The sequence below is a fragment of the Ambystoma mexicanum genome, chromosome 7p, assembly GCF_040938575.1.
Source record: "Ambystoma mexicanum isolate Mex_15411 chromosome 7p, UKY_AmexF1_1, whole genome shotgun sequence".
Lineage (NCBI taxonomy): Eukaryota > Metazoa > Chordata > Amphibia > Caudata > Ambystomatidae > Ambystoma > Ambystoma mexicanum.
In genome coordinates this window covers 725735346-725761970 of record NC_090939.1, presented here as the reverse complement: position 1 = coordinate 725761970, position 26625 = coordinate 725735346, and the positions used below count along the sequence as shown (strand labels likewise).

The following is a 26625-nucleotide window of genomic DNA, read 5'->3' as shown; positions in this document are numbered from 1 at the left end:
CACAGGGGCGGGGAGGTGTTGGTCGTCCAGTACATTTTTGTCAATTTCCAGCACTGCAGTGGACCACATACCCTAAGTGTAGCAGACATTACACGCAGGTTACACGTAGCTATCCACACGCAGTTAAAGACCAAATGTATTACCCATAATGCTTTGCTTATCTTTGAGCAATAATTTCAATGGGCTTTTATTGATATTTTATTTTTGTACAATATATACATATATTTCCAGTGTTCATTGGAACCCTGCAACAAATGCACCTTGAGCTTCCCATATAATAAAACATAATAAAACTATGGATTCATTTTAAGAGGCTAACCTGCTTCCTTCTGGTGCAGGCCTCTCTAGTTTTATTTCTAACTGATGTGGTTCTGACAGTTGTAATACATGCTTCGGCTCTCGCATTTTATGCAATAGGACTCTTACCCCTTACAGTGATATGCAACAGAACTTTTACTCCTTACAGCAATATGCAATAGGACTGTTACCCCTTTATAGCAATAAGCAATAGGATTGTTACCCCTTACAGCGACATGGGAATATGTGCCATGCACCCTAACTGGCCTGTTAAACATGACCTCGCTTTTCTTTACTACACTCATCGCTTCCTTTCCTCTTTACTCCAATCGTTTCATGCCCTTCCATGGTTCTTTTAGTCCTGTCCTTTCCACTTGTGACTTTACTCTTCCTCTTATTATATTTCTGTGGACGCAGATAATTGAGCCCGCAAAGAGCAAACCATGGGTTGTTACTTTTCTACTGATTTTCTGGTGATAATATAACTCATGTGTTGCTGTTTCTGCAATGTGTGCCTTGATAAGCAATTAAAGAAAATATGTGCAAAAGCACGGATTTGTTATGTACACATTCAATGCAAAGCATTCCTGATCTAATCACTTCACAGCAGTTTGCTTTCACCTTTAGTTCCAGAAGAACCCTTCATCTTTCCCCCAAAGGCATGGGGTTACGGGGTTCGATTACAACTTGTTACCACCAACTGTGGAGAACGTTCTAATCCTATTTAAACTCCTCCAAAATAATAAATGGAAGCAGAGTTTTTAATATGTAAAATTATCTAATGGCTACCAATAAATAAAAAATGTCCTAGTATCCATCATAACATGCTGTCTGGGTCAACAATAACACAAACAATAGAACAATATTTACTTCCAATACAGACTCAACATACACGTCCAGTCTGAGTGATGGTAATAGAGTGGGCAGGGCAATACCAAAGCAATGTATGAAAGACCTGAAGATGTCTCACCCGCTAGTCCCCGGGGATCTGTCATCCAGGTGGCCACGACATGGCCATCGCTATTGGATCCAGTTCCTGGAGGTGGACCAGTGCAGGAGGATCACCTGACTGAGGTGTCTTCAGAGAGTGGAAGTGGCACACCGAAGGGGGAGACGCAGTATCCCCTTCCCAGTAACACCTTTTCCCCATCCTACCAGGTAGGATACCCAAAAGCTCAAAGCCCCCCGATCCTTTCCTGACACAAACACTTTCTCATGGACAGTTCATCGTGAGCGACAACGGACTAGCACCAGAGCCGTAAACCTAACATGTCCCAACACCATGGTCAGGCAATCACTGATCATTACACACACCTGACTCCCATCACACTTCCCGACATGGATAAAAGGTGCAGCACCAAAGCATACTCTGAGCGAGGAAAAGCACACGAGTAAGAAGCAGTTCCAAGATGGCTATTTGACACAAGGAGAATGGCAGCAAGATGGAAGAGGGTTGCAAGGAGGGAAGTGCCCTTGATCTCTAGAAACCGTTACTGTCATGAATCTTGGAGCGTGAGAAGCCTGAGACTGGGAACTGAAGATCAACAAACCTACATTGTGTATCAAAGGTATCCAGGGTGCTCCTTTGTTGCTAACCCAGGCCGGGAGGAGCGATTGCCACCGTGGTACGGTCCTTGGCTCCTGCAAGAAAGCTACACCAGTAAAAGAAGCACAGCCAGTGAGTCTGAGGAACTGATGCAAAATCAGCGGCAACACTGTATGAAGGAATCCACAAAGGACAGTGTTTGAAGCGCATGCGATGGGAGGCGTGAACAAGTGGAAACTAAAGGAATGAATGTACTTTGAAAAAGCCAACTAAGATACTGTGTACAGAGTGGTCTGGCACCACGTGGGTGCTCATTCGAAGGTCTCTGTTAGATAACCAACGTAATGGCCACTGCATTGTTAAAAGGGAACTTTGTATCGAAGTGGTCCTGCGACGGGTCAAGCTAAACACTGAGCACATTCGAAAGTCTATCAAAAGTATAAAGTGAACCCCAATTGATCTGAGCCCGGCTGAGGGAGACTAATTGAATGTGAAGAAGGGATATGAGCCCGGCTGAGGGGAATACGGGGTGAACTGTGAGTCACCCGAGAAGGAATATTTTTGGAAGCTGAAAATAAAGGGATCTGAGCCCAGAATAGAGAGATCCACCATAATAGAAAAGGGATCCTCCACACGGCAAGAAAAATACTACCTTTCCTCTCCTTCACACACAAAACACTCACCATCGTCGGCCTCATCATGTCAAGCATCGACTATGCAAACAGCCTCTACCTCGGTATACCGGAATACCTACTGAAGAAGCTACAAAGGATCCAAAACACAGCAGCCAGACTACTCCTCAAACTATCCAGAAGAGACCACATCACCCCGGCCCTAAAAACACTACACTGGCTCCCAGTAAAACAGCGCATCATCTTCAAAACAATGTGCATAACGCACAGGGCAATCAGCGGACAAGGAGCAGAATTCCTACAAAAGAAAATAACAATCTACAAGCCAACGAGACCGCTCAGGTCAACCAATGAAATCCGACTGGAACAAAAACCTTACATCAAGAAGAAACTCGGAGGAACCGCTTTCTACCACCTAGCCGCGAAAACCTGGAACAGCATCCCAAAAATAATAAGGAACACCAAAGATCACCTCAAATTCAGAAAATTACTAAAAACCTGGCTCTTCAAAACCAGAGACTAAAACCGAAACAACAATAAGACAAATGACTCAACAAAAAGGACCTTGACACAGGGGTCCACCTGCGAGACCCAGGGAGACGGAGGCAACGACTCCAGCCAACCCTCACCATCCCCCATCACCCGTACAGCCACAACTAGGTACCACGAGCTGTGGAACGGACAAGACACAACTAATCACCACACAAACGGAAGTATGGACACTAGCAGCTGCGCTAGTCATGTGGGGGGGTGAGGAGCATGCAAAGTTATTAAGGGAGCGGGCGGAGGGGACAGCTAAATCCTCAAACGGCCTCGAATGGAGAAAAAAAAAAAAAAAACGAGCACGTACCTCCTGAGGCACAGGGTGTACAAGCATCCCGTCGTGTAAGATTACACGAGCCCAACCGGCTCAATCCAGGATAGAGATGCCAACTAACCAATACCACTAACAACTTCCTTCTCTGCATACACCTCTCAAACTCCAAACCAAACACAACCACAAACCTCCAGCACAGCAAACCGCACGAAATTCACTACACTGCAACAACAAAACAAAAACACACATAGACTCGCACATCAGCACACGACGACTACCGGCCGCATACACCCCAGGCCCAGCCGACGGAACCACCGGGCTGAGGCTGCCAACAGCACATCACTGCAATCTTGCACTTTTCCAGCCTCCACCCACTAACCCACCCCTCCCTCCCTCTTTCAGAGCAGCCAGAGCGCCAGGGGACCACTCCGGTGGTGATAGTGCGCGGTACAAATGACCTTTAACATTAACATTAACATCTGAACCTGGCTCAGGGGAATCAAGGGAGAGACGACTGAATCACATAAGAATCACATAAGAAGAAAATAACTTTTTGTTTTGTATATCAGGCCCTTTGAATCAAGGGACATTGATGCGAAAAGAAACTTGGGCGCAAAAGACCCTGATGATGGAATTGAAACTGTATACTCGTGTCGAGGAAGCCAGAGTGTGTGTTTGGCTCGAGTGAACCGCCTTGCCCAGTGCTGAAAACGTGGGGAAGGGAGGTCAATGGCCTGAACATCCTGACTTATCCTTTTGTGAACACTTCTTTCTTTTGCATGAACATTCCCCCACACTATTTGTAAATTTGCAGTAGGATTGGCAATACCTTTTTTAGTATAGGCCCTTTAATTTTGACAAGAGTCCACCAAGACTGCATTATTATTTGATGGTCGTAGCTTCTGTCTCCCCACTCCCATGGAGTCCTATGGGACACCACCGGATTAGGGAATTACCGAATCGGCCGCTTGACTTCCCGCAGCGGGAAGTCAGGCGGCAGATTCAGTGTTTCTGGGTCGGCGGCAATCCGCCGGTGGAACTGGCGGACTACCACCGACCTCAGAATGAGGTTCAATGTCCCTAGTCACAGCCTCCAATATAGTGTCTCATATTTGGCCACAAATTATGACAATTACATGACAACTTTCTCAAGACCCCTTTCCAACCATCTCATTCCCGCTCCTTCACCCCTTCGAGCCAATGAAAGAAGAACATCACACAAAACAACAACATGTGGGGCTTTGTGGACGTAGAGACAAAAGTATCGTTAAACATTTCGGGGGTAGATTATACTAGTTGCGGCGATGCTTAAAAATGAAGACGAAATGAGAGTTGGCGGAATCTTTTATGAGGTCTTCATTAGCTGTACAATATAAGGTTTTAAGTTAGGTGAAACCCTCAGTATTAGGAAAGTATTCTAGCCAAAATAACAGAATACTTTATAAACTAATGTCAAGTATGGGATAACAAAACATGATTCAACTATACATCTATTGCTTTCTTTCCCTGGTTTATTCACAGTTGTGTTCTCTTCACAACTCATCACCTTCCTCCTAGCACGCAAGGTTCTTATTCTCCTTCGTGTAGGCTTCCGCCAGGCTTCGGGTGTTAGAGGCTTCCTTGTGGTCTAGGGTTCATAGTACACACTTTGGTTCACAACCTTTGGTTGGACAACTCCTCTCATGAACTGAGACCAGTGTCAACATCTCTGACCTCTGATGCCCAACTGCAAGTACTGAACTCAACCCAATATTTGAAAGTCTTTTAAACTGATTCTCACTCTCAGCACCAGTCTCTTGTCTTTTTGTGTACTTCAGTTTCTTCTGAGTATCTCTACAACCTTGGAGTTGCTAATGATTCTTAAGTCTTACCCTGGTTACAGGTTCCTCTCAGGACCTTTACATCTCTATAGGTTCCCTTGAGTTTGCAGCAGATGAGGTCCTGAGAAATCCCCTTCTGGGTTGTCATGGTTCTGCCATCCACAGGGCTCTGGTCAATCCAAATTCTTTGGACATCCTCATAGCCTTTCCTTTCTCTTAACACATCACTGGTCTAAGGTTGCTCTATGACCTCTGATTTCTCACAGGTCCCACCAAGACCTCAATGTCTCCCAGACCTTTTTCGCAGGTCTCCCCCAAACCTTTATTCTCTCAGAACAACACCTTTGACATTAATGGGTATTTCTCCCTGGCCACTTCGTTCAGGGTGCTTTTCAGGCAGACAATATTTTACTCTCATCCCTGGGTGGTTCTTCTTGGGTTCTTCCTGGGAAGTGCCCTGTCCTTCGACCTTCCATTTAGTAAGTGGTTTGGTGGGTAGGACCTGTCCTTTGGTGCTCTTAATATATCACCAGCTCCGGAGGTAGGACATCTGGCATACCTTGCCAAATTAATTACTGCATCAATTATAGTAAATATGCTACATGCTTAGAAATGGTAGTCTCCCCCGTGTATCGAGGGAGCAGATAAAAGCAGTTCTGCTTTCGACAAATCTTCACCTCTAACTGAAGTTTTCTAGCCCCTTTTATAATGCTGGGCCAGTGTCTGGCTCTCCAAGCTGGTCTAGGTTTGGTCACATCCACTAGCAGCTTGTTTTAGGTTTCCAGACCTCTCGCAATAGCTGATGATTGAATGCTATTACTGAAACTCTATAATTCAAATCTATGCAATCATTAAATGCAGATATATTCAAACCCTTGTGAAAAAAATGGCATTGGGGCACTAAACCTACACCTACTTACTATAATCGACATCAACATGCATCACACGTACCCTTACCGGTATCTGTCACACTGCCTAATGGTCCCAATAACCTAAAGGACGTGACCACCAGACCATGTAATCTCTTAGAAAGAAATCTTAAACTTTGTGCCAGACTTCCCAAAATGTATGAACCCCCAGCCAAATCCCTAAACCTCCTTTCTAATAACCCTTCTAGAAGTCCTAAAAGCATGCAGCCTAACACCAAAACCTCCTCTTTTAAATCTTCTAATACTCAACACCCTCTCCAGCTTAGTAGACGACTGTGTCGAGACCCCATTTATCCTGGACCCCACCACAACACTGTGCCACCACCTACCGAGACGACTCAGCCCGGTATAAGAGGAGCCCTAATAAATGTCCGGTCTCTTGTGGCACATGCCACAGAAATAGCTGACCTAATTTCTACTGAAAACATGGACTTCCTTGCTATCACGGAATCTTGGCTCCATTGAGCAGCCGGCCCAGCTATTATGTTAGCTATTCCAGAGGAATATACCCTTCTAAGAATAGACCGCACCACCTCCCGAGGCGGTGGCCTAGCTGTAATTGCCAAAACTAACCTAGTACTGAGACTGGCTTCTCCTCTAAATGTAGACTCATGCAAACTACTGACCGCTGAGCTAACCATCTCAAAAACGCAAACCATCTCTATCCACCTAATCTACATACCGCCAGGCCCCAAGGATCCTTTGAAGAAGATCTTTCTAACATCCTATCAGATAACCTTAAAAATGCTTCACCATGCCTCCTCCTTGGAGACTTTAATCTTGGTCATAAAGACCCCCTAGATCCCAATGCTACACAGATTAATGACTCCATTGAGGAACTAGGATTCACCCAAAAGGTAAAAGGCGCCACTCACATTAAAGGTAGAACCCTTGACTGGGTTGCGCAACACCACTGCCAAACATCCGTCACTGTCATAACTCCTTTGCCTTGGTCTGACCACCACCTGATCTCCTTCTCCATCGAAGCCACATCCCCCCCCCCCATCAGATCGTTAGCATAGCCCCTGCTATTCCCATTAGGAATAATAACAACATCACAGCCAACAAACTCATTCCTCTGATCCTTCCTACTCTGAACTCTCTTCCTACCTCTACAGACCCACATACTCTGGTCGAAGAGTACAACATAGTAATGCTCTCTGCCCTAGACACCATAGCACCCCTGAAAACTAGAAAATGCAAACAGAAAAAACACATTAACACTTGGTTCTCTCCTCACCTAAAAGCTATCAGATTAGAGAAACGGAAATGCGAACAAAAATGGAGACTAGACCCTTCAGTTACCAATAAAAACAACCTCACAAGACTAGCCTTCTTGTACAAAAAATAAATAATCTCTGCCAAACAAGAATCCTATAATTTGCGTATTACCCAAGCTAATTCCAATACTAAAGAATTGTTAACAATTCTTAAAGAATTGGAAACACCTATCCAAACCCCAGACACCTGCCATAAAGACAAAACATGGTGCAGCAGCATTCAGAGCGCACTAGCCAAACTTAATAACAAAAAAAGAGTCCCTCCAACTCGCCTCCAATTCCAACACCACCACCGCCCCTGCGTCTCCGATCACCTCACCTCTCCTCCTTCTGAACTACCCAAACCCCTCTTTACCTTCAAGAAAGTATCCATTCTAGAAGTTGAAAAAGTCATCCTAACTCTCAAACCGTCTAACTGTCATGGCGACCCCTGCCCCGCGCAAATCATAAAGGATGCCGCTCGGGACCTCTCGCCATTCATAACTAAGCTTGGTACCATTCCCAACAACCTGAAACAATCGTGGGTACTCCCACTCCTAAAAAAAACAACACTTGACCCATCCATTCCCACAAACTACCGTCCCATTATGACAGTACCGTTCCTGCTCAAAATCCTCGACAAGGTGGCGTACCTCCAAATCCAACAATACTTGGAATGTAACCACCCCCTAGGAGTACGCTAGTCAGGTTTCATACCGCAACACGGAACAGAAACTGCACTGATTGACCTTAAGGCACAAATAGACACCCTGAGAGACAACGGCAATACAGCATAACTACTGTTGCTCGACCTCTAAGTGGCATTTGACTTGGTCGACCACAAAACTCTCTGCCACCACTTGGACTCTGCCACCCATTTCTCACAAGAAGCCATAGGATGGATTCAATCCTTCTTAGATAATAGAACCATGCGGGTCTACGCACCATCAGCAGCTGCGGACCCCATACCCATCACTTGCGGTGTGCCCCAGGGCTCATGCGTTTCACCCACTCTGTACAACATTTTCACAAAGCCCCTTTTTGATGATCTAGATGGCCTGGGTATCACCTATACTAACTATGCGGATGATACACAGATCCTCATCCCGTTGACGGGAGATTATGACAAAGATTTGGCCTTCGTGAACAGAGTGTATCTCATCATCCAGGTATGGATGGCCTCTCATGGACTATGCCTGAATGATGACAAAACGGAACTCCTTATAGTTGGCACTTCGGCAAATCTCAACAAATTGGGCCATCTCTACTCCAACTTCATCATAGATAACAACAACATCACAGTAGCTAAGGAAGTCAAAACTCTTGGTTTCTACTTAGATTCTACCCTCAACTTCAAAAAACAAGTTAACTCCATGGCTTCGGCGACCGCTTACACTTGTAAGTTAATCAGAGCAGCTAGACCTTTCCTCACACCCACCAATTGTATTACGCTAGCAAGAGCCCTGGTATTATCCAAATTGGACTATTGTAATGCCCTTTATGTAGGATGCAATAAATACATTACCAACAAGATTCAGATCCTACAAAATAATTCTCTGAGAGCAGCTCTCAACATTCCTAAGAAAGCCCACATATCCGACTTCAGGAGATACAACAATTGGTTGTCCACTAAAGACAACATTTTACTCAAATCAGCCTCCTTGACTCATAAATGCTTACACATGGCCGCCCCACAGTACCTCACTACTAGATTCCAACGACAGTCTACCATCCGCCCCTCCAGAACAGCCACTGCCAACCTACTTCGAGTACCCAGATTCAAATGCTCGAAGACAGGGGGTAACAGCTTCCCAGTCAAAGCTGCCCAAAATTGGAATTCACTCCCACCCTCCTTAAGGGAAGATATGTCTTACCCATGCTTTAGATCCAACCTTATCCGCTAGATTAAGGAACATGAGATCTGACCCCTTACCACTGTTACTGTATACAATTGTTGTCCGCTGTCTCTAGCTACCTCTTGCCTACTCGTATGATATTTGCCTGTACTGTTATTAATGTTTTGTATTGTAACGCACAGCAATGTAACCTAAGCTGAACAACCCTTTTTTGCTTTTTTTGCGCCCTAATACCTTTGGGTCTGGTGCTCAGTATAAATAAATAAACAAACAAACAAACATAAAACATTTGTCCCATTGGCAGGAAACCTGAAAATACACGTAATCATTCTGTTACAATCACACAGCTTTTTATTATTTAGCTGTTATTTGACTTATTTAAAGCAAAATGACATTCAAACAATTGTGCCCATAATGTGATACTGAAACAATAAAGGTTTTTTTGAGCATTGAGAATTAACATACAACTGTAGAACACAACTCATCAATAAGTTAACATTAGTTAAATGACAAGTGGTGAAAGAACCATATGAATTGATGCAATGATCCCAAGGGGACCTCGGTCGAGGTACACCTATGCCCGGTAGAAGTATGACCTCATGATAGGTCTACGTCTAGGTCTTATGGTAGAGATGTAAGTGCAGTCTTGGTCGTCACCCAGAGTGGTGGGCCCGGTGGCTGCGGACGTTTCAGCTCAGAGGTGGTGGGAGCCTTCTTCTAGGGGCATAAAAGTCAGGTCTCTCTAGCTGGGAGCTCCACACGAGGCTGGCTCAGAAAAGGTGGAAGCGCAGCAGGTAGTCAAGTGGAAGTCCAGGTGTGGACTGCAGGCAGTGGTGAGGTCACTGCCTGGTGCGGGAGGAGGGCCCAGGGTGGGCGGGTATCCTCTGGATTGTCCCAGGGTAGGTGAAACAATCGTGAAGGCAGGATAAAGCTCCCTTGGGAGGAGAAGATGGAGTGGGGAGGCTGTAGTCCTGATCCTGGGAAGGAGGATCCATGCGGTGAAGCAAGCAATGTAGAGGTCTGGAGCGGTGCAAGCGTGACCTTAAGAGTTTGGGCGCGGTGTGCAGAGGCAGTCGTCCTCGGCGGGAGCCTGTGCTGGCTCTCTCATTAAATGCTATTAGTCAATTTTATGAGAAAAAATGCCTTATCAATGTGTACATTCTGTTTCTTTACTAGAGTTCCCTGATCTTATTTTTTTTTTATTAAACACCCAGTTTCATATTTGATATTGGCACATGGAGATTGTTATTGACCTCCTCTCAGTCAATCAAAATGTATGGAGTGCAGTCAATAACTGTTGTTATTGACTGCGCTCATAACATTCTGTCTTAAAAAGGCAGACAGAAAAACAACTATGCAATTCCTTGGCAATATTTCTTTCAATAAGACATTTCCTCTATGAGAGCAACTTTTTGTTTGCTGCAACATCCTATTTAAATTGAATATAAGTTGGCAGAAACTAAGTTGACTCACACCAGGAAGTGTTGTACATTTATATGAATGGATCTACATTTTGTGAAAGCTAGTAAGCTGCTCTTTAGCTACTAGACACCCTGCCATCTGTCACAAAGAATAACATTTGACAATGAGTACTATAGCGCTTGGTCTCCCAAAACAGCGTAATCCCTGGCTATAAAAAGTCAGTCACATATCAGATGCAAGTGCAAATTCAATTGTATATGTAGAATGTCTCTTTTTAGAGTGCTTCTTAATTTGTATACAATGTGCGCAGAAAGTGTGATGAATACAGTCATTTAAAGAATCTACACTTTTGTAAAAATACAGTTGTTGGGTTGCTAACTCCAGATATGTGTTTTGTGTAACTACCTAATTCTAGGACAGAAGTATAAAAAACATACATACAACTAGCAAAAATAACCTGTACTCCACACGTGTTCTGAAGACAGAAATAATAACACTCATCAAATGTTGAAAATCAATGATCCTGTGGGTGCTGTTCTGTGTCGCTTATCGCTTGATGTGCTTTGCACACAGAAGTAAACTGCACTGAGACTGGGCGCGTGTGGCTGGCTGATATACCACAGAGCAGACGTGGACGGGAGGTGAGAGTTAGCATGCTGCAGCATACTGGAACCTTCTGTGCGTTATCTCCACCTGTCGTCTCACCCTGGCGCGTGGCAGTGGGTTGCAGTGCATTGTGGTGCAAATATCGTGGATACAGTGCGTCCTAGGGCCTTGAAATGTGGTCTTCAAAGTTGTGTTCCACGCGTCGAAACACTTAAATGAGCATTGTTTCCAATCCTTCTGCGACTACATTGATGTTTCGCCAATTTCAGGAAACTGGCTCGTGTGAAGGGACTGAAATCCGGGGAAACGGGTGGGGTGTCCAAATGTCATGTAGCTAGTAATGTTCGGAGGGTCTCAAAAGGTAGCTATGCAAAATTTGGTGCATATTGGTGGAACAGTGTGGAATTGTATATAGAACAAAATAACAGATTTTCTGCTTTATATATACAGAGATGTTATGCAAATACATAAATTGTTGATTATCTTGTTAATTATATCACATGTCTTTTTTGGAGTCATAATCATTGTATTCTTTTCTCCCAAAACATAAGAGGGAAGCTCTCTTAAGAATATTCATGAAAGTTCTCCTGCTGACATTTAACTGGCCAAAATTCTCCTGCCGGTATTTTAGCCTGCTAAAACATGTTTCAACAAGTGATCTTTCTCAAGGCAGTAGCTTCAAACTTGTCTTAGTGGTTATTTGATTTTTTCTGTTCACAAGGTTGATACTGAGGTATTATTATTCACTGGGGATCCATTATGCTCTTTGAGAATACTATAAAAGAAATATGCACAATGAAAGCTCTATTAGAATTAAATTATATAATAATATCTGAATCTTTAATTAATAGTTGCTGTCACGTGTGCAACCTATAGTAGAAATGCTCTTACCATGCCTAAATCTTCACTACGAATATTCCAGGTTTGGATATCATTAAATATCCTCTGTAAATTTTCTCAAATCAAAATTCAGGGTCTAGGCGAGAGATAGAATAGTCTCTGTTATGGGTTGCTCATATCATCTATAACATTTTTATTCAAAAAAGTTGTCAAAAGGGAGATGGCGTACATTTCCAGATCCCCCATAAACCTGGCCCCCTAAGGTAATACTCACAGTTGATCTTTATCAGCTAGGAGTCTTGTGCCCTTTTCTACCTGTTTTGTACTATTGAAGTGAATAGGTTTCCTCTATGAAAGCCTCCCATATGCTCCCATTTGAGCTGCATTATTTCCACTAATTCCAAAGTACTCCACTATGTGTGACCTGAACTGATTAACCAGTTTCAGTACTATTAAAAGGTGGCCTCAGATATCTTAATTGAGGGCTGTTCATTCCTGGGGTAACTCAAGGTTGCCTGCTATATGGAAGTGGTCCAAAATAAATATCTTGTCCTGTTGTACTTCGATTGCCTCCTAGTACTACGCCAATGTTGGACTAAGTCCTTATGTGAATATGGTCAATGTGGGAAACTGGTATGTAGTGCTATTCCCTAGTCGGTGGTACCCACCAGAGTCAAACTCTTGGCTACTCTGTATGTTCACCCGAGGCAAAGTGCACCCAGAAGACTGCTGTAGAAACCTATCCAGTCTGCTCTCATTCCAGTACTGAAGCCTTCAAATGTGATTATTTATGGGTGTGCGAAACATACAAGGGCCGAAAGACCTACTGAATTAATTATTCGTGGTTTTGGGGAGGTACACAGACTATTTAAAGGGTGGGCTATAGCTCTCACAACGCCCTTTAAGTGTAAGAAATTTCCTTCACTTATCTGCAAGCCTATCTAGTACCCATAAAGGGGAGGTACCAAGAAACTGAGGATGTCAACCTCTTTGTTTTGCAAAGGAAACAATTTAGATGGCAGTTGTTTAGTTTTTGGTGACAATCGAGTATAGGCGCATTTAGTAGGCTAGTTATTTCAATCTGAAACATTCAGTGGTGTTCCGATATTTCACGTTTCCACTTCTTCCAAAACTCACTTCGAAAGCTTATCAACTGATACTCACCCACTGTCGTGAAAACCACATTCTGCATTCGCTCAAGCACATCTTTGAGTGGTGGTGAGAAAACAAGGTGCAAGTCCTTCGTAGCATCATGCACAATGCAAAGGACTTTACATTCTAACCATTCCTTTCACCAAAGCTGGTGCAAAGCTTTCATGGAGGGGTCATGTGGCGGTAGAGAAGCTAAGCTGCATCGTTTTTTACACTGGCTATTTGAGTGTTCCAAGGGCTGGTAGCTTTGTGGGGGATGCAGTTACAGTTGTCCAGCCAGAACATCACAATAAAAAACTAGAGCAATCTGCTGAGGAAGAATCATTAAGGGGGGATATCCACAAAAGGTCTAGCTCCAAGAAGACATTTAAAGCTAGAATGTTGGCTTGGTATGTAGGAGATGGTGGCATTTCATAATACAGATCTATTGTTTCGGTGTGGGTGGGAGAGGTCCCATGGGCTTGTGCAGGCAGTTGCATCCGATGGCTGAGATATTTCATTGGCTGATGACTAGGATTTCTGTTTGGCCATAACAGATCATAGGAAGCCCATTCAATACAGGCCTCTTAGTCTACGTCCTTACCTGGCATTATCTGTTCATCATTGATGGTTGACATTTTATCCACCCTTCAGCGTCTTGGCTTCCCCTTGCCTGTTGCATCTCATATGGCCAAATGCCGTTTTAATGAGAGCAGCTGGGAATCAGTCGATGCGATTTGTCAGAGAGTTGGGCAAGAAGTGGAAATTAGAGTTCATGGTTTGGATATTGCAACATACACATCCTAAAGCTTACCTACAAGGCATTCGGCTCTGCGAGCCACATCCATCATATTCTGTACAATCACTATTGCTACTCTGTGCTGGGAAACTGCTTGCCTCCTAAGAAACAACCTTTGCTTCTTTCTCTCCAGTTTACCAACAATGTTCTTGAACACCACATATCGTCTATGTGATGGCCCGCCGCTCCCCATCAGTGAACCTTCATTAGCTGACTATATGCAGATCTCATTAACGTAGTTTTCAACCACGCTCTAGCCATTAACCCTGCTTTACTCTCCCACAGCAACATTTGCTCCAACATTTACTCCATTTACCCCACCAGCAACATTTACTCCTCCTTTAAACGTTTTCTGAATTAATCAGAATTCTTCTTACCACAGTTATAAAGGGCAAAGACGTTTCACAATGTTTGCACCTACACTGGATACATATTGCACTGTGAAGGCAGCTGTTGTGCCAGGTGCAGATTTCACCTGTTGCATTTGAATAATAATAGATCAAGCGCATTACATGAAGAGGGCAGACTCCCAAACTCTACAGCTCACCTTTCAAATTTGCAGATCAAGGATAAAGACTAGAAAATAAGCACTGTAGACTTTGGCTTGTACCTTCGAGTAAGTTGTTTCATCCTAATCACATGCTCTTGCTGTGTTACATTCTCAAATCGTCTGCATGCCAAATTTGTTTGCAGTTGTTGAATCAATGCATACACCTAATAAAGTTTACCATTACTTTGATTAATTCAATCTTTAGGAATAGGGGTAGGTCTGCTAAAAAGGCCTGGTGCTAAGCAATGATTATAGTTAGTTCAACATGTTGCTTTGTTTTGGCAGCAAAGTTGTCTTCTAAGCTACTTGAAATCTACTCTACTGCACTCTAGAAAATTGCTCTTCAATGTACAAATAGTTGTTCCATGTCACATTAAATTCGGGAAACCGATTACTTTTCTCGCTGTGACACGCATGCTAAAGTAGCTATTTCCTTTACCTGCCTGGTGTTGCTCTATGGTGCTCCAGGGCTTGCTATATCCATAGGTGGGGCGCGTCCTTGGATAACCAGTTGGAGATGGAGGTGGCGAGCTGATCGGAGACAAGGGGGGAGACTCTGATTCCTGCCAGAAGAAAACAAAAAGGAATAAGATACATTCAGATATGTTTGGAGCAAAATGTAACTGGTGGGGAAAGCAAACACAGTCAATGACAGGAATAAATACTTATTCAGCTTAGTAACATCAAATGTCACATAGATGTGCCCCGCTTTAGAAAAATTATGGTACCTCACAATTCACACGGCTGACCGATTCTAACCAAAGGTAGATCTTGAATTTAAAATTCAATACAAGCTATAGATAATTAACACAGCGGGGTACTCCAAATCCCATTTCTAGTGATATGAAAAGCGATCAGAACACTTGGACTTGACATCACTGGGAAAGAGTAAATAAATCCCCCCTCATGAGGAATCATGATTCTAGGGAACTGGTTTAATAGACTGTTATCACTGTTACTTGTACTAGGTTTCTAGATTCCATTCCAGGCAAGTGTACCTTACCTTCTGCAATCCCCTGCCCCCTCTCTAAGAAGGGGGAACAAAAGAAGAGACATAGGAAATTAGCCAAGATGCCCTTCTATTTATTTATTTGTATCCGTTAATTTAGAGTATTTTTAGGAATGCAGAATGATGACTGGATTCAGCACGCAAGGATTCATGCAACTGTTGATACTATCTCTATGCCCAATACTAAATAAATTGTGACATATTAATTATATTTTCAAAACATTGCAAAATGCCTCACATAATACAGCATGAAAGAGGCAGAGTAAAAGGCAAGGATTTTAATCAAAGTAGTGAGTTACGTATCCCTTGGAATTTTGGAGCTGGTCATTTCAGATTGTGGAATGTGCCCCATGCCATTTTGGCCCTACAAATACGGACTAGCATAACGAGATAATGCACAAATATTTTTCTAAATATTCTCGAGGTTGTGGTAGTGATTTTATTTTATTTTTTATTATATTAGAAATAATCACAAAACATAAAATGTAATATCAGCTTAATAAGTTTGCAGAACATGTCCCGGTCTAGATGTACTATTAGCACCCGGGGCGGGGGAGACAAACAATCAGGGTGCTCGGAACGTGGGCTGAAACTGCTAATCTCAGCCTTCGTTTCGAGCATCCTGCTGGCTGCTTCCCCCGCACTGCAATCTTGCCCCTCACCCTCGTATCTCTTATTATTTGTTTCCATTTACTTCCTCTACTCCCCATCCCCCCCTCCTCCACCCCACACTTACCTTTTGTTTCGGCAGCAGTGGCTGGGCGACCGCTGCATCTGCTACTACCATGCACTCCCTCCATGCTGCCACAGAAATGGAAGAGGGGCCCTGCCTCCCATCTATGTGGCAGCCATCTTAGGGCAGTATTTTGTTTGAATGTACGGGACGTCACGCAGCATCTCGTTCATTAAAAAAAAATACACTGCTCTCAGCCCCCCGGTGTGCTAATAGTGTTAACACCCTCTCCAGTGTGCCAGATCAGATGTTATCAACTTGGGATCCCTTGTTAAGCACCCTTACTTCACTGTGGCCCGCCGGATCGGGTTTAAACGCTTAATTAATGTGCTACATTCCTTTCTTAAATAGCATAAATACATTATTAATTATATTTACAAATCCCCAATCCATGCCCATAAATCATCTACAAAATGTGTGTTATTGTCAAATTAGCTAAGTAGGAAAAAGGAGAATGTGATATTGTATTTGGGAGATAATGCCAGAACTGTTAGGAATGTCCAGGCAGAAACGGCCTTTGGACCAAGATAAAGGGGTAGAATGAAGAAGCAAAGGCCTTTAATCAAGACCAAGACACCATTGCCTCTCAGGAAAGACAACCAGTGAGAGGATTATAGCTATTACCACCCTGACTTGATTGCCTATGATTAGGCGTGACAAGCTTCTCATCTCCTCCTCCTTTGAGTCTGTGAAAACAGACCCCTGGTTATCCGTCATTCATGTCAAAACACAAGCTAGGCTGTGTATCAGCGCTAAAAGACAGGCATGGTCAGGCACAAAATGAATGAGTGGTTTGCCCTTCGTATGAGCCCATTTAATCTCTGGATAATACGGGTTTAGAAAAGTGCAGCTCTGATCCCCAAGCCTCTAATGTCTTTCTCAGGGCCCGCCCTGCGAAAGCTGGACCATTATCGGCATGGAGCGTTTGAGTTACTCTCATGGCTACTACACCCCGGAGTGCCTGTATGACTGATTTGCAGTCTACTCTCTTTTGAGGAATCATCCAGGTGAACCTAGTGCAATAATTCACTCTTAGTGGAATATATTTATACTTATTTATTGCTGGTAGTGGGCCTATAGGATCCAGATATTGAATCCCAAAAGGCAAATTTGCCTTTCTTAAAGGAACCTCTTTAGGTTTTTTGCTGTGGTCCACAGTTGTCTTCAGACATGTGTCCCAGTTTGCTGTGTACACTTTAACTGGTTGCCTTAATCCTGGCCCCCAATGCCTGTGAAGGAGCAGCTGTGCAGTAACCCCAAAATGGGTAGATGCAAGTCTGGCATGTTTGGCTGCTACTAGCTTGTCTGCTCTATTAGGGATTAATCTTTTAATAGGCCCCCCTTCTTTTATAGGAATTGCGATTCCTGCTTTATTATTGTCAACGTCATAAATGTAATTACTTGGGAAACCTTTCGGCCTGGGCATAATACCCAAACAAGCTTCTTTTATTTCCTCATCTATTGCCGTTGCTGGGCGAATTATGGCTGCTATAATTTTTCTCACTGTGTGCTCTTTGGCATATGCATCTGCTAATGCATAGCCAGTGCTATGAATGTGCCCTTTAGTATGTGCTCTTGTGTGCATCACCTATAGCAAAGGTTAACTCTGTTTAAGGTCCCAAACGTGTTTCCAGAGTTGCCTGGAATGTAACGCTCACCTGGTTCCCACGGAGGCGCGGCGTCGAAGGCGCAGAACTCTGAAGATGGACAGGAAGGGCCCCTCTATTCTGGCTTCCCTGGCTCGTTGGATACCCTCCTGTGCGTGAAAAGGGAGTATTACCAACTGTGGAACAATGCTCAAGCCTCCCTCTCCCTTCCAACCCTCCACGATACCTCCTCCACGATTCCCCGTGAAGCCTCACCTTAGGGTTTGTAAGGATGAGCTCTCCATCCTGCTTCTGATGCAGGGGCGCGTTGAAACCCAGTTACTTCACTGGATTGAGGATTGATGGGAGTTCAGGTAAGCTTGACTGTTCAGGTAAGGCGCTGTAAAAGTTCTGTTCAAAAGTTCAAGCTTAATAATAATGTTCGTTGTCTAATTGCAGCAAGCGCTAATGCTTATGTCTTTTTCCACTTAGGGGCCGGGGTTCGGAGTGCCGGAGATATGGCGCCGACCCAAAGTGAAACAGTTCTGGATGAGCGCTCAGGTAATGTCTTTGCATTCGCTCATTCAATGTCTTTGTCTTTTTTTCCCCATAGGGGCCGGGGTCCGGAGATGCCAGGAAGCGGCAGGACCCGAAATGCAGTGGGAATAATCCAACAGGTAAGACTTAAAAGGAAACTGAGCTTTCCTTATTCCTTTTCTCCCTCTCACCTTTGTTCTAGTCTTTTTTCCTCTAGGCGCCGGGGCGTAGCTGAATCCGGAAGATCGCTGCTGAAGATGGAAGCGCCTTGCAAAGGTGAGTAAAATGCAGCGCTGCAGCGATCGAAACGAAATGCCTTTAAAATGATGTCTTCCTTTTCAGGGCCGTTGGAGAAATGACTCCGGGATGCAGATTTAGCAGGTAAGGGCTTTTCTTCTCCTATTCTCTTCCTTTCTCCCCTTGCAGGTGTTCCAGGGTGCTGGCAGGCGTGGCTGAAGTCAGGATGCAGGAGCTGACACGGTGAGCGTCCAGCTGCTAGGTGCAGAACAACGCGAAGCATGTGTGGCTGTTCGGGTGGGGTTTAAATAGCCTTGGAAGAAGTTCCTGGTATGTATCCTTCCACGACTCAGGTATGTATCCTTCCCCGACCACACCCGGGTGGTGAAGTAGTCCTACAGGTTAAGTAGTCCCATTCAGGCCTCAAGAGGGCCTGGATGAAGCAGCAAGGTCTGCATCAGGTAAGTGTGCACCCAAGCACTTAAACACATAACCTCTTCTATGAGCCTGGCGCCTAAGGCGCCAGGACTGGGGTCCGCTATGAGCCTGGCACCTAAGGCGCCAGGACTGAGTCCAAAGGGCCCCGACTTGGGCCCGCTGAGACTTCCCTGGGGAAAATGATGTCTGCCTCTGGGGTTGCTGGGCCCGGCCTGGCACCTTAGAGGTAGGCATCATGACAGTACCCCCCCCCTCAAGGCCCCTCCCAAGGTCTTTTCCTCCGGGGGTTTTGGTTTGTGCGGGAATCTTCGATGGAATCTTTGAATTAATCGTGGTGCGTGAACATAGTTACTGGGTTCCCAAGATCTTTCCTGAGGTCCATATCCTTTCCAATCAACAAGATAGAAGAGTTTTGACTTAACTATCTTGGAATCTAAAATGTCTTTCACTTCGAATTCTAATTCTCCATCAATTTGGACAGGGCCTGGGGGCTCAGACAGTCTGGTTCCAGGTTGTACTGGTTTTAGAAGAGATGCGTGAAAAACGGGATGAATCCGCATGTTGGATGGTAAATCGAGTTTAAAGGCCACTGGGTTGATAATAGCTTTGATGGGGAAAGGCCCGATGAATCTGGGATTAAACGTTTGCTGACCCTTGAGGGGTAGATGTTTAGTTGCTAGCCATACCTGATCTCCTACTTGGTAAGGAGGAGTTTTACTTCGGTGCAAATCAGCGTTTTCTTTATACTTTTTCTTGGCTTGCTGTAAGTGGGTTGTAGCTTCTTTGAAGGCTTGGGTTATTGTGGAATGTAGGTGATTTACTGCAGGCATCTCCAGGGTCAGAGGTGGATCTAGGTCAGAGGTCCGAGGATGGTGACCATACAGGGTATAAAAAGGAGTCTGTCCGGTTCCAGAATGCACTGAATTGTTGTATGCATATTCTGCAATCCAAAGGATGTCCTTCCAATTCAACTCGGATTGGTGTAACATGCACCGCAGATATTGCTCGAGAGTCTGATTGGTTCTCTCGGTTTGTCTGTCGTTCTGGGGGTGGTGGCTGGTGGATAACCGCACGTCTATTTGTGCTAGTTGGCAACATTTCTTCCAAAAGTGTGAGATAAATTGACTTCCACGGTCTGAGACTAATATGGAAGGGAAACCATGTAACCGCACTATATTTTCCATAAATTCCTTGGCCAAGGTGGAAACTGACGGCAATCCTTTTAAAGGGATAAAATGGGCCATTTTGGAGAATAGATCCACTATTACGAGAATCGTGTTGTAACCACCACAAGGAGGCAGGTCAGTTATAAAGTCCATTGACAAGGTGTGCCAAGGTGCTGGTGGAATGTCCAAAGGTTGAAGTAGGCCGGCTGGCCTTTTCTTTTGACTCTTATTTTGGGCACAGATTCCGCAAGACAACACAAATGACTATGTCTTTTCTCCAAAAAGGCCACCAGAAGTGGCGTTTGATCTTTTCTTCTGTTTTCGCGATACCGGGGTGTCCTTCCATTAATGATTCATGATGACGGGTAATGACAAGTTCCTGCAATTCTTTACTTGGCAGAAATAACCGCTCTTGGAAGTAGGGTAAATCATCCTTAACGGTGTAGTGAGGACCCTTTTGACTCCATTCCAGTAAGGCAGAAGAGTCAAAAAGCTGTTTTACTTGAGCTTGGATGTCCTCAATGGTTTGCAATGAAGTCAAGCCCAGAATTCTTTGTTCCGGTATGATTGGCACAGGTTCTAAACTCGAATTGGGTTCTTCCATGCCTATCCGGGATAAGGCATCTGCCTTACCATTCTTGCAGCCAGGGCGATAGGTAATTACAAAATCAAATTCCGCAAAGAATAAAGCCCATCGGAGTTGTCGCGAAGATTGAGCTTTGGCCGTCTTTAAATACTGCAAATTTCTGTGGTCCGTAATTACGGTGATGGTGTGTCTTGCACCGAGAAGATAGTGACGCCAAGCCTTGAAAGCTGATTTAATAGCCAGTAGTTCTTTGTCGGTAATTGCGTAATTGAGTTCAGGTGGAGAGAATTTTCTGGACCAAAAGGCTACAGGGTGTAGTTGGTTAGTTTCTGGGTCTCTTTGTGACAGGACAGCTCCCATGGCCGAACTGGATGCATCGGTTTCCACGATGTAAGGGAGATCTGGGCGCGGGTGCTTCAATACAGGTGCAGAGGTGAATTTGGTTTTCAGGTCCTGAAAGGCTTGTTCAGCCTCAAGAGTTCATTCAAAGCGTTTGTTTTTCTTTAGGAGAGCTGTGATGGGTTGAACAGTTCGAGAAAATTCCGGGATGAACCTTCGATAGAAATTGGCAAAGCCAAGCATGCTTTGCACTCCCTTCACAGAGCTAGGAGATGGTCATTTGAGAATGGCGTCCACTTTCCGCGAGTCCATTCGGATTCCTTGAGGTGTCAGGATGAATCCGAGAAACTCCACTTCTGTGGTATGAAAAACGCATTTTTCGAGCTTGGCAAATAATTTGTGCTGGCGCAATTTCTCAAGAACTGCCCTAACATGGTTTCTGTGATTAGATTCTGAGGAGGAATACACCAGGATGTCGTCAATATAAACGATGACACAAACATCGATAAGTTCCCGAAGAACATCATTCATGAAGTACTGAAAGGCGGCAGGTGCGTTGCACAAACCGAAGGGCATTACTTGATATTCGAAGAGCCCAAATTTGGTGCGGAATGCAGTCTTCCACTCGTCGCCCTCTTTTACACGTACCAGGTGGTAAGCTCCTCGGAGATCTAGCTTGGTGTACACACGAGCATCTTTTACTTGGTCGATAAGCTCAGGTATCAGGGGCAAAGGGTAACGATTCTTAATCGTTATCTGATTTAGGGCGCGGTAGTCAATACAGGCCCTAAGGTCTCCTTCCTTTTTAGGTACGAAGAACAAAGCGGAAGAGACTGGTGACTTTGATGGGCGAATGAAACCATTGGCCAGGTATTGATCCAAATACTGGCGCAAATGCAGGTTCTCAGGTTCAGTAAGAGCATAAATCCTACTACAAGGTAGTTGTGCATTGGGTACCAAGTCGATTTGGCAATCGTAAGATCGATGGGGAGGTAAGGTGTTAGCCTGCTCTTTCTGAAAAACGTCTTGGAATTCTTGGTATTCAGATGGTAGCTGTACAGGGGTGGAAGTTACAGAGGCTAGACCCATAGCTGGATTCCTTGGGTAACAGGTTGGTTCACAATCAGGAAAAGTTATCTTCTTTGCTCGCCAGTCTATTATCGGATTATGTGTTTCTAACCAAGGGATTCCAAGAAGTACTTGAAAATGTGGGGCCTTGATCACATCAAACACGATTGCTTCCCGATGTCCGTCCTGACCCACCAGAGTGATTTCAACTGTGGAATGCGTTACAGGCCCTGAGGCTATTTCGGTTCCATCAACTGTAGTAATTACATCTTGGGTTACTTTCGGGCGGAGAGGAAGCTTAATCCTGGAAGCCAATTCACGGTCTATGTAATTTCCAATAGCTCCACTGTCTATGTATGCTTTTATAGCATGCAACTGCTGAGGCTGGTTTGGGTTCACAAGCACCATTGGCATGACAAAATGCGAGGTCAAAGAGTTTGTTTTCAAGCTCGGCAAGCGGTCCCCTACGCTTGTCGGGCTAGGTCGTTTCCCGAACCAGGTGTCAATAACTCGTTATCAGTGGCTCCAACCACCTTCTTGAGTGGTTTAACTGGACAACTTTGAAGAAAGTGACCGGAAGTTCCGCAATACAGACAAAGTTGCATTTGTCGCCTTCTCTCTCGTTCCTTCTGCGTTAATGGTCCTTTAACACTGCCAATTTGCATAGGTTCGGAAACGTCAGTAATCTTGGAGTTAACGTGGGTCTTGATAGGTACTCTGGTTTCATACTTGAGCCGATCTGCTTTTCTATTTTGAAGTCTGTGATCAAGTTGAACCACTAAGTCTATGTAGTCTGCGCAGGCCTGCGGTGGATCTACTATCTGAGCTATAACATCTTTAAGCTCTCCGCGCAGGCCTCGATGAAACAATGTGATCCTTTTATTTTCAGGCCATCCGGTTTCCACAACTAGTCTATTAAAGGTAGCGATATAGGACAAAAGACCCTGATTACCTTGTCGTAAGGATAGCAGTTCGTTGTCAAGGGCCTGTCCCTGCGAGTGTCGAGCGAACAATCTTTCCATGCTGGCCTGGAAGCCCTGGAAATCCTGGAGAATGGGGTCATCCTGATTTACCAATGGAATAGACCAATCGGCAGCACAGCCACTGAGGTAAGATAGTACAAAGGCTACTTTGGTCTGGTCGTTGGGGAAGGCCCCGGGCCTGCATAAAAAGTGTAAACGGCATTGGTTCATAAAAACGGCATATTTCTTGGGATCCCCCGCAAAACGTTCCGGCGGGGCCAAAGGCATGTGTCCAGGTAGATTGATTTGTACTGGGTTATTCGAACCCATTGTTGTAGAAATATCTCCGGAAACAGGTAAAGGAGTGTGCTCTGCCTGGCCCTGCAATAACCTTTTGGCCAGATCATCAGTTCTTTCCTTGGATAGGATTAGTTCCCTTCTGAGAGCATTAGTCTCCTGGCGGGCTGAGTGCACTTCTGCCCGTAATTCCCCTAAAAGATGGGCCAGCTGATCTGTCTCGGAAGTCTCCATAGCGCCAAGGTGGGAAATTGTGGTAAGGCTTCGCGTTCTGTAACGCTCACCTGGTTCCCACGGAGGCGCGGCATCGAAGGCGCAGAACTCTGAAGATGGACAGGAAGGGCCCCTCTATTCTGGCTTCCCTGGCTCGTTGGATACCCTCCTGTGCGTGAAAAGGGAGTATTACCAACTGTGGAACAATGCTCAAGCCTCCCACTCCCTTCCAACCCTCCACGATACCTCCTCCACGATTCCCCGTGAAGCCTCACCTTAGGGTTTGGAAGGATGAGCTCTCCATCCTGCTTCTGGTGCAGGGGCGCGTTGAAACCCAGTTACTTCACTGGATTGAGGATTGATGGGAGTTCAGGTAAGCTTGACTGTTCAGGTAAGGCGCTGTAAAAGTTCTGTTCAAAAGTTCAAGCTTAATAATAATGTTCGTTGTCTAATTGCAGCAAGCGCTAATGCTTATGTCTTTTTCCCCTTAGGGGCCGGGGTTCGGAGTGCCGGAGATATGGCGCCGACCCAAAGTGAAACAGTTCTGGATGAGCGCTCAGGTAATGTCTTTGCATTCGCTCATTCAATGTCTTTGTCTTTTTTTCCCCATAGGGGCCGGGGTCCGGAGATGCCAGGAAGCGGCAGGACCCGAAATGCAGTGGGAATAATCCAACAGGTAAGACTTAAAAGGAAACTGAGCTTTCCTTATTCCTTTTCTCCCTCTCACCTTTGTTCTTGTCTTTTTTCCTCTAGGCGCCGGGGCGTAGCTGAATCCGGAAGATCGCTGCTGAAGATGGAAGCGCCTTGCAAAGGTGAGTAAAATGCAGCGCTGCAGCGATCGAAATGAAATGCCTTTAAAATGATGTCTTCCTTTTCAGGGCCGTTGGAGAAATGACTCTGGGATGCAGATTTAGCAGGTAAGGGCTTTTCTTCTCCTATTCTCTTCCTTTCTCCCCTTGCAGGTGTTCCGGGGTGCTGGCAGGCGTGGCTGAAGTCAGGATGCAGGAGCTGACACGGTGAGCGTCCAGCTGCTAGGTGCAGAACAACGCGAAGCATGTGTGGCTGTTCGGGTGGGGTTTAAATAGCCTTGGAAGATGTTCCTGGTATGTATCCTTCCACCAATCAGGTATGTATCCTTCCCCGACCACACCCGGGTGGTGAAGTAGTCCTACAGGTTAAGTAGTCCCATTCAGGCCTCAAGAGGGCCTGGATGAAGCAGCAAGGTCTGCATCAGGTAAGTGTGCACCCAAGCACTTAAACACATAACCTCTTCTATGAGCCTGGCGCCTAAGGCGCCAGGACTGGGGTCCGCTATGAGCCTGGCGCCTAAGGCGCCAGGACTGAGTCCAAAGGGCCCCGACTTGGGCCCGCTGAGACTTCCCTGGGGAAAGTGATGTCTGCCTCTGGGGTTGCTGGGCCTGGCCTGGCACCTTAGAGGTAGGCATCATGACAGTAAGCAATAGTTTTATGCCTAATGTCTCTAAAGCCATTTTAAATCCACCAATGCAAATCAGTGTTATAAGCCCTGACAATGTAATATGAATCTGAGACTACTAGTGCAGGCTTTTCTGAGTCTGCATGGTGCAATGCAAGCAACAATCCATGCAATTCAGCAGTCTGGGCAGACATGTCTCCAAGATGCTTTACTACAATATCAGTATATATAAATACTTCTTCATGTGAAAAATGTTCTACCACTGCTGCACATGCAGCAGCATATTTGAAATGTGTTCCAACAGCTAGCATGGCAGAGCCATCACAGTATATTATTTGGAAAAAAATCAAACAATGGCATGTCAGACAGTGAGGTGTCTGGCTCCGTTTCCATTGTCCAAGACAATCCACTCATTCATTGCAATTCTGCTTTGTAATGATACTTTACATCTGCAGCATGTTAAACTGCTGACCATTGAATCCATCTGGTATGTAATGCCTTTGCATTGGGCACACTAGCTTTTGTGGCAGCCTCAAGTTGAGCTACAGGTGTATTTATGTGTATAGTTCTGTTTGCCGCCAAGGGCCTTTCTATCTGAATGATCATCTGAACTGAAGAAATAATGTTTTCCTCAGGTGTAAATCTTAATTCAGGTGTGGAATATACATGTGATTTATATGCAATTGGTTTAGTCTCCCCCAGATTGCAAACTGTGTATGTGAAAGCATTATCTCCCACCAACAGGTTTATTTCTAAGTCTTTTTCTGTATTTCTGTCTTGCAAGGGACCAGTTTGAGTCATTAATGAGTCCACATGGTGCAAAATGTGAGTGTGTTCTGGCAACCAATGAGCTGCTTGGAAATTTGTTTTTTATCAAAACATACAATGGTTCCACTAGCTCGGCAAAACCAGACACATAAGACCTTCCAAAATTCAAAAGCCCTAAAACTGCCAGCAATTGTCTGAGTGTGTTAGGAGACGTATCCTGGTACACTTCTCAAGAAAATCTGCTGACAAGTTAATCAGATATCCTTTTGCAGCCAATGTGTGAATGACTACGTCTACTTGTTGCAAGTGTTGATCGAGATTCTCCTGGGTGATGTAAATGTCATCTACATATTGCCAACAGTTAGAATGTCTGCCAGCAAACTCTATTCTTCTTGAGAATGTGCTGGGCGAATTTGTATACCCCTGCATTATTCTAGCGAATTGGAAATGTGTTACCTTAAAAGTGAATGCAGTGTATTTCTGGCTTTCTACACTTCAAGGTTGTGTGAAATACTGATTGCCCAGATCAAGATTTGTTTTATATTTGCATCTGTGTAAATTGGCTAGAAGCTGAGAACCATGTTGGTTTTGGACTGCCTCCGTCTTACAACGTGCATTCAAAATTCTATATTCCACAATAAAACGATAAGTACCATCAGGTTTTAAGATGGGCAACGCCGGACTGTTATGTGGGCTTGCTTTATAATTACCCCCTGGTCCATTAGTTGGTCCACTATGGTTTGCATG

At 44.7% G+C, this 26625-nt stretch overlaps 1 protein-coding gene across 7 annotated transcripts in view; it reads right to left on the bottom strand.

Annotated features, from left to right (window-relative positions):
- The window catches only part of REPS2 (RALBP1 associated Eps domain containing 2), a 1712589-nt gene that overhangs the window by 1133135 nt on the left and 552829 nt on the right, over positions 1-26625 (bottom strand). For all 7 annotated transcript variants that reach the window (XM_069636810.1, XM_069636815.1, XM_069636811.1 and 4 more), the window contains exon 4: positions 14944-15067. In XM_069636810.1, the coding sequence (XP_069492911.1) occupies positions 14944-15067 (124 nt within the window). The remainder of the gene's footprint in view (positions 1-14943; positions 15068-26625) is intronic.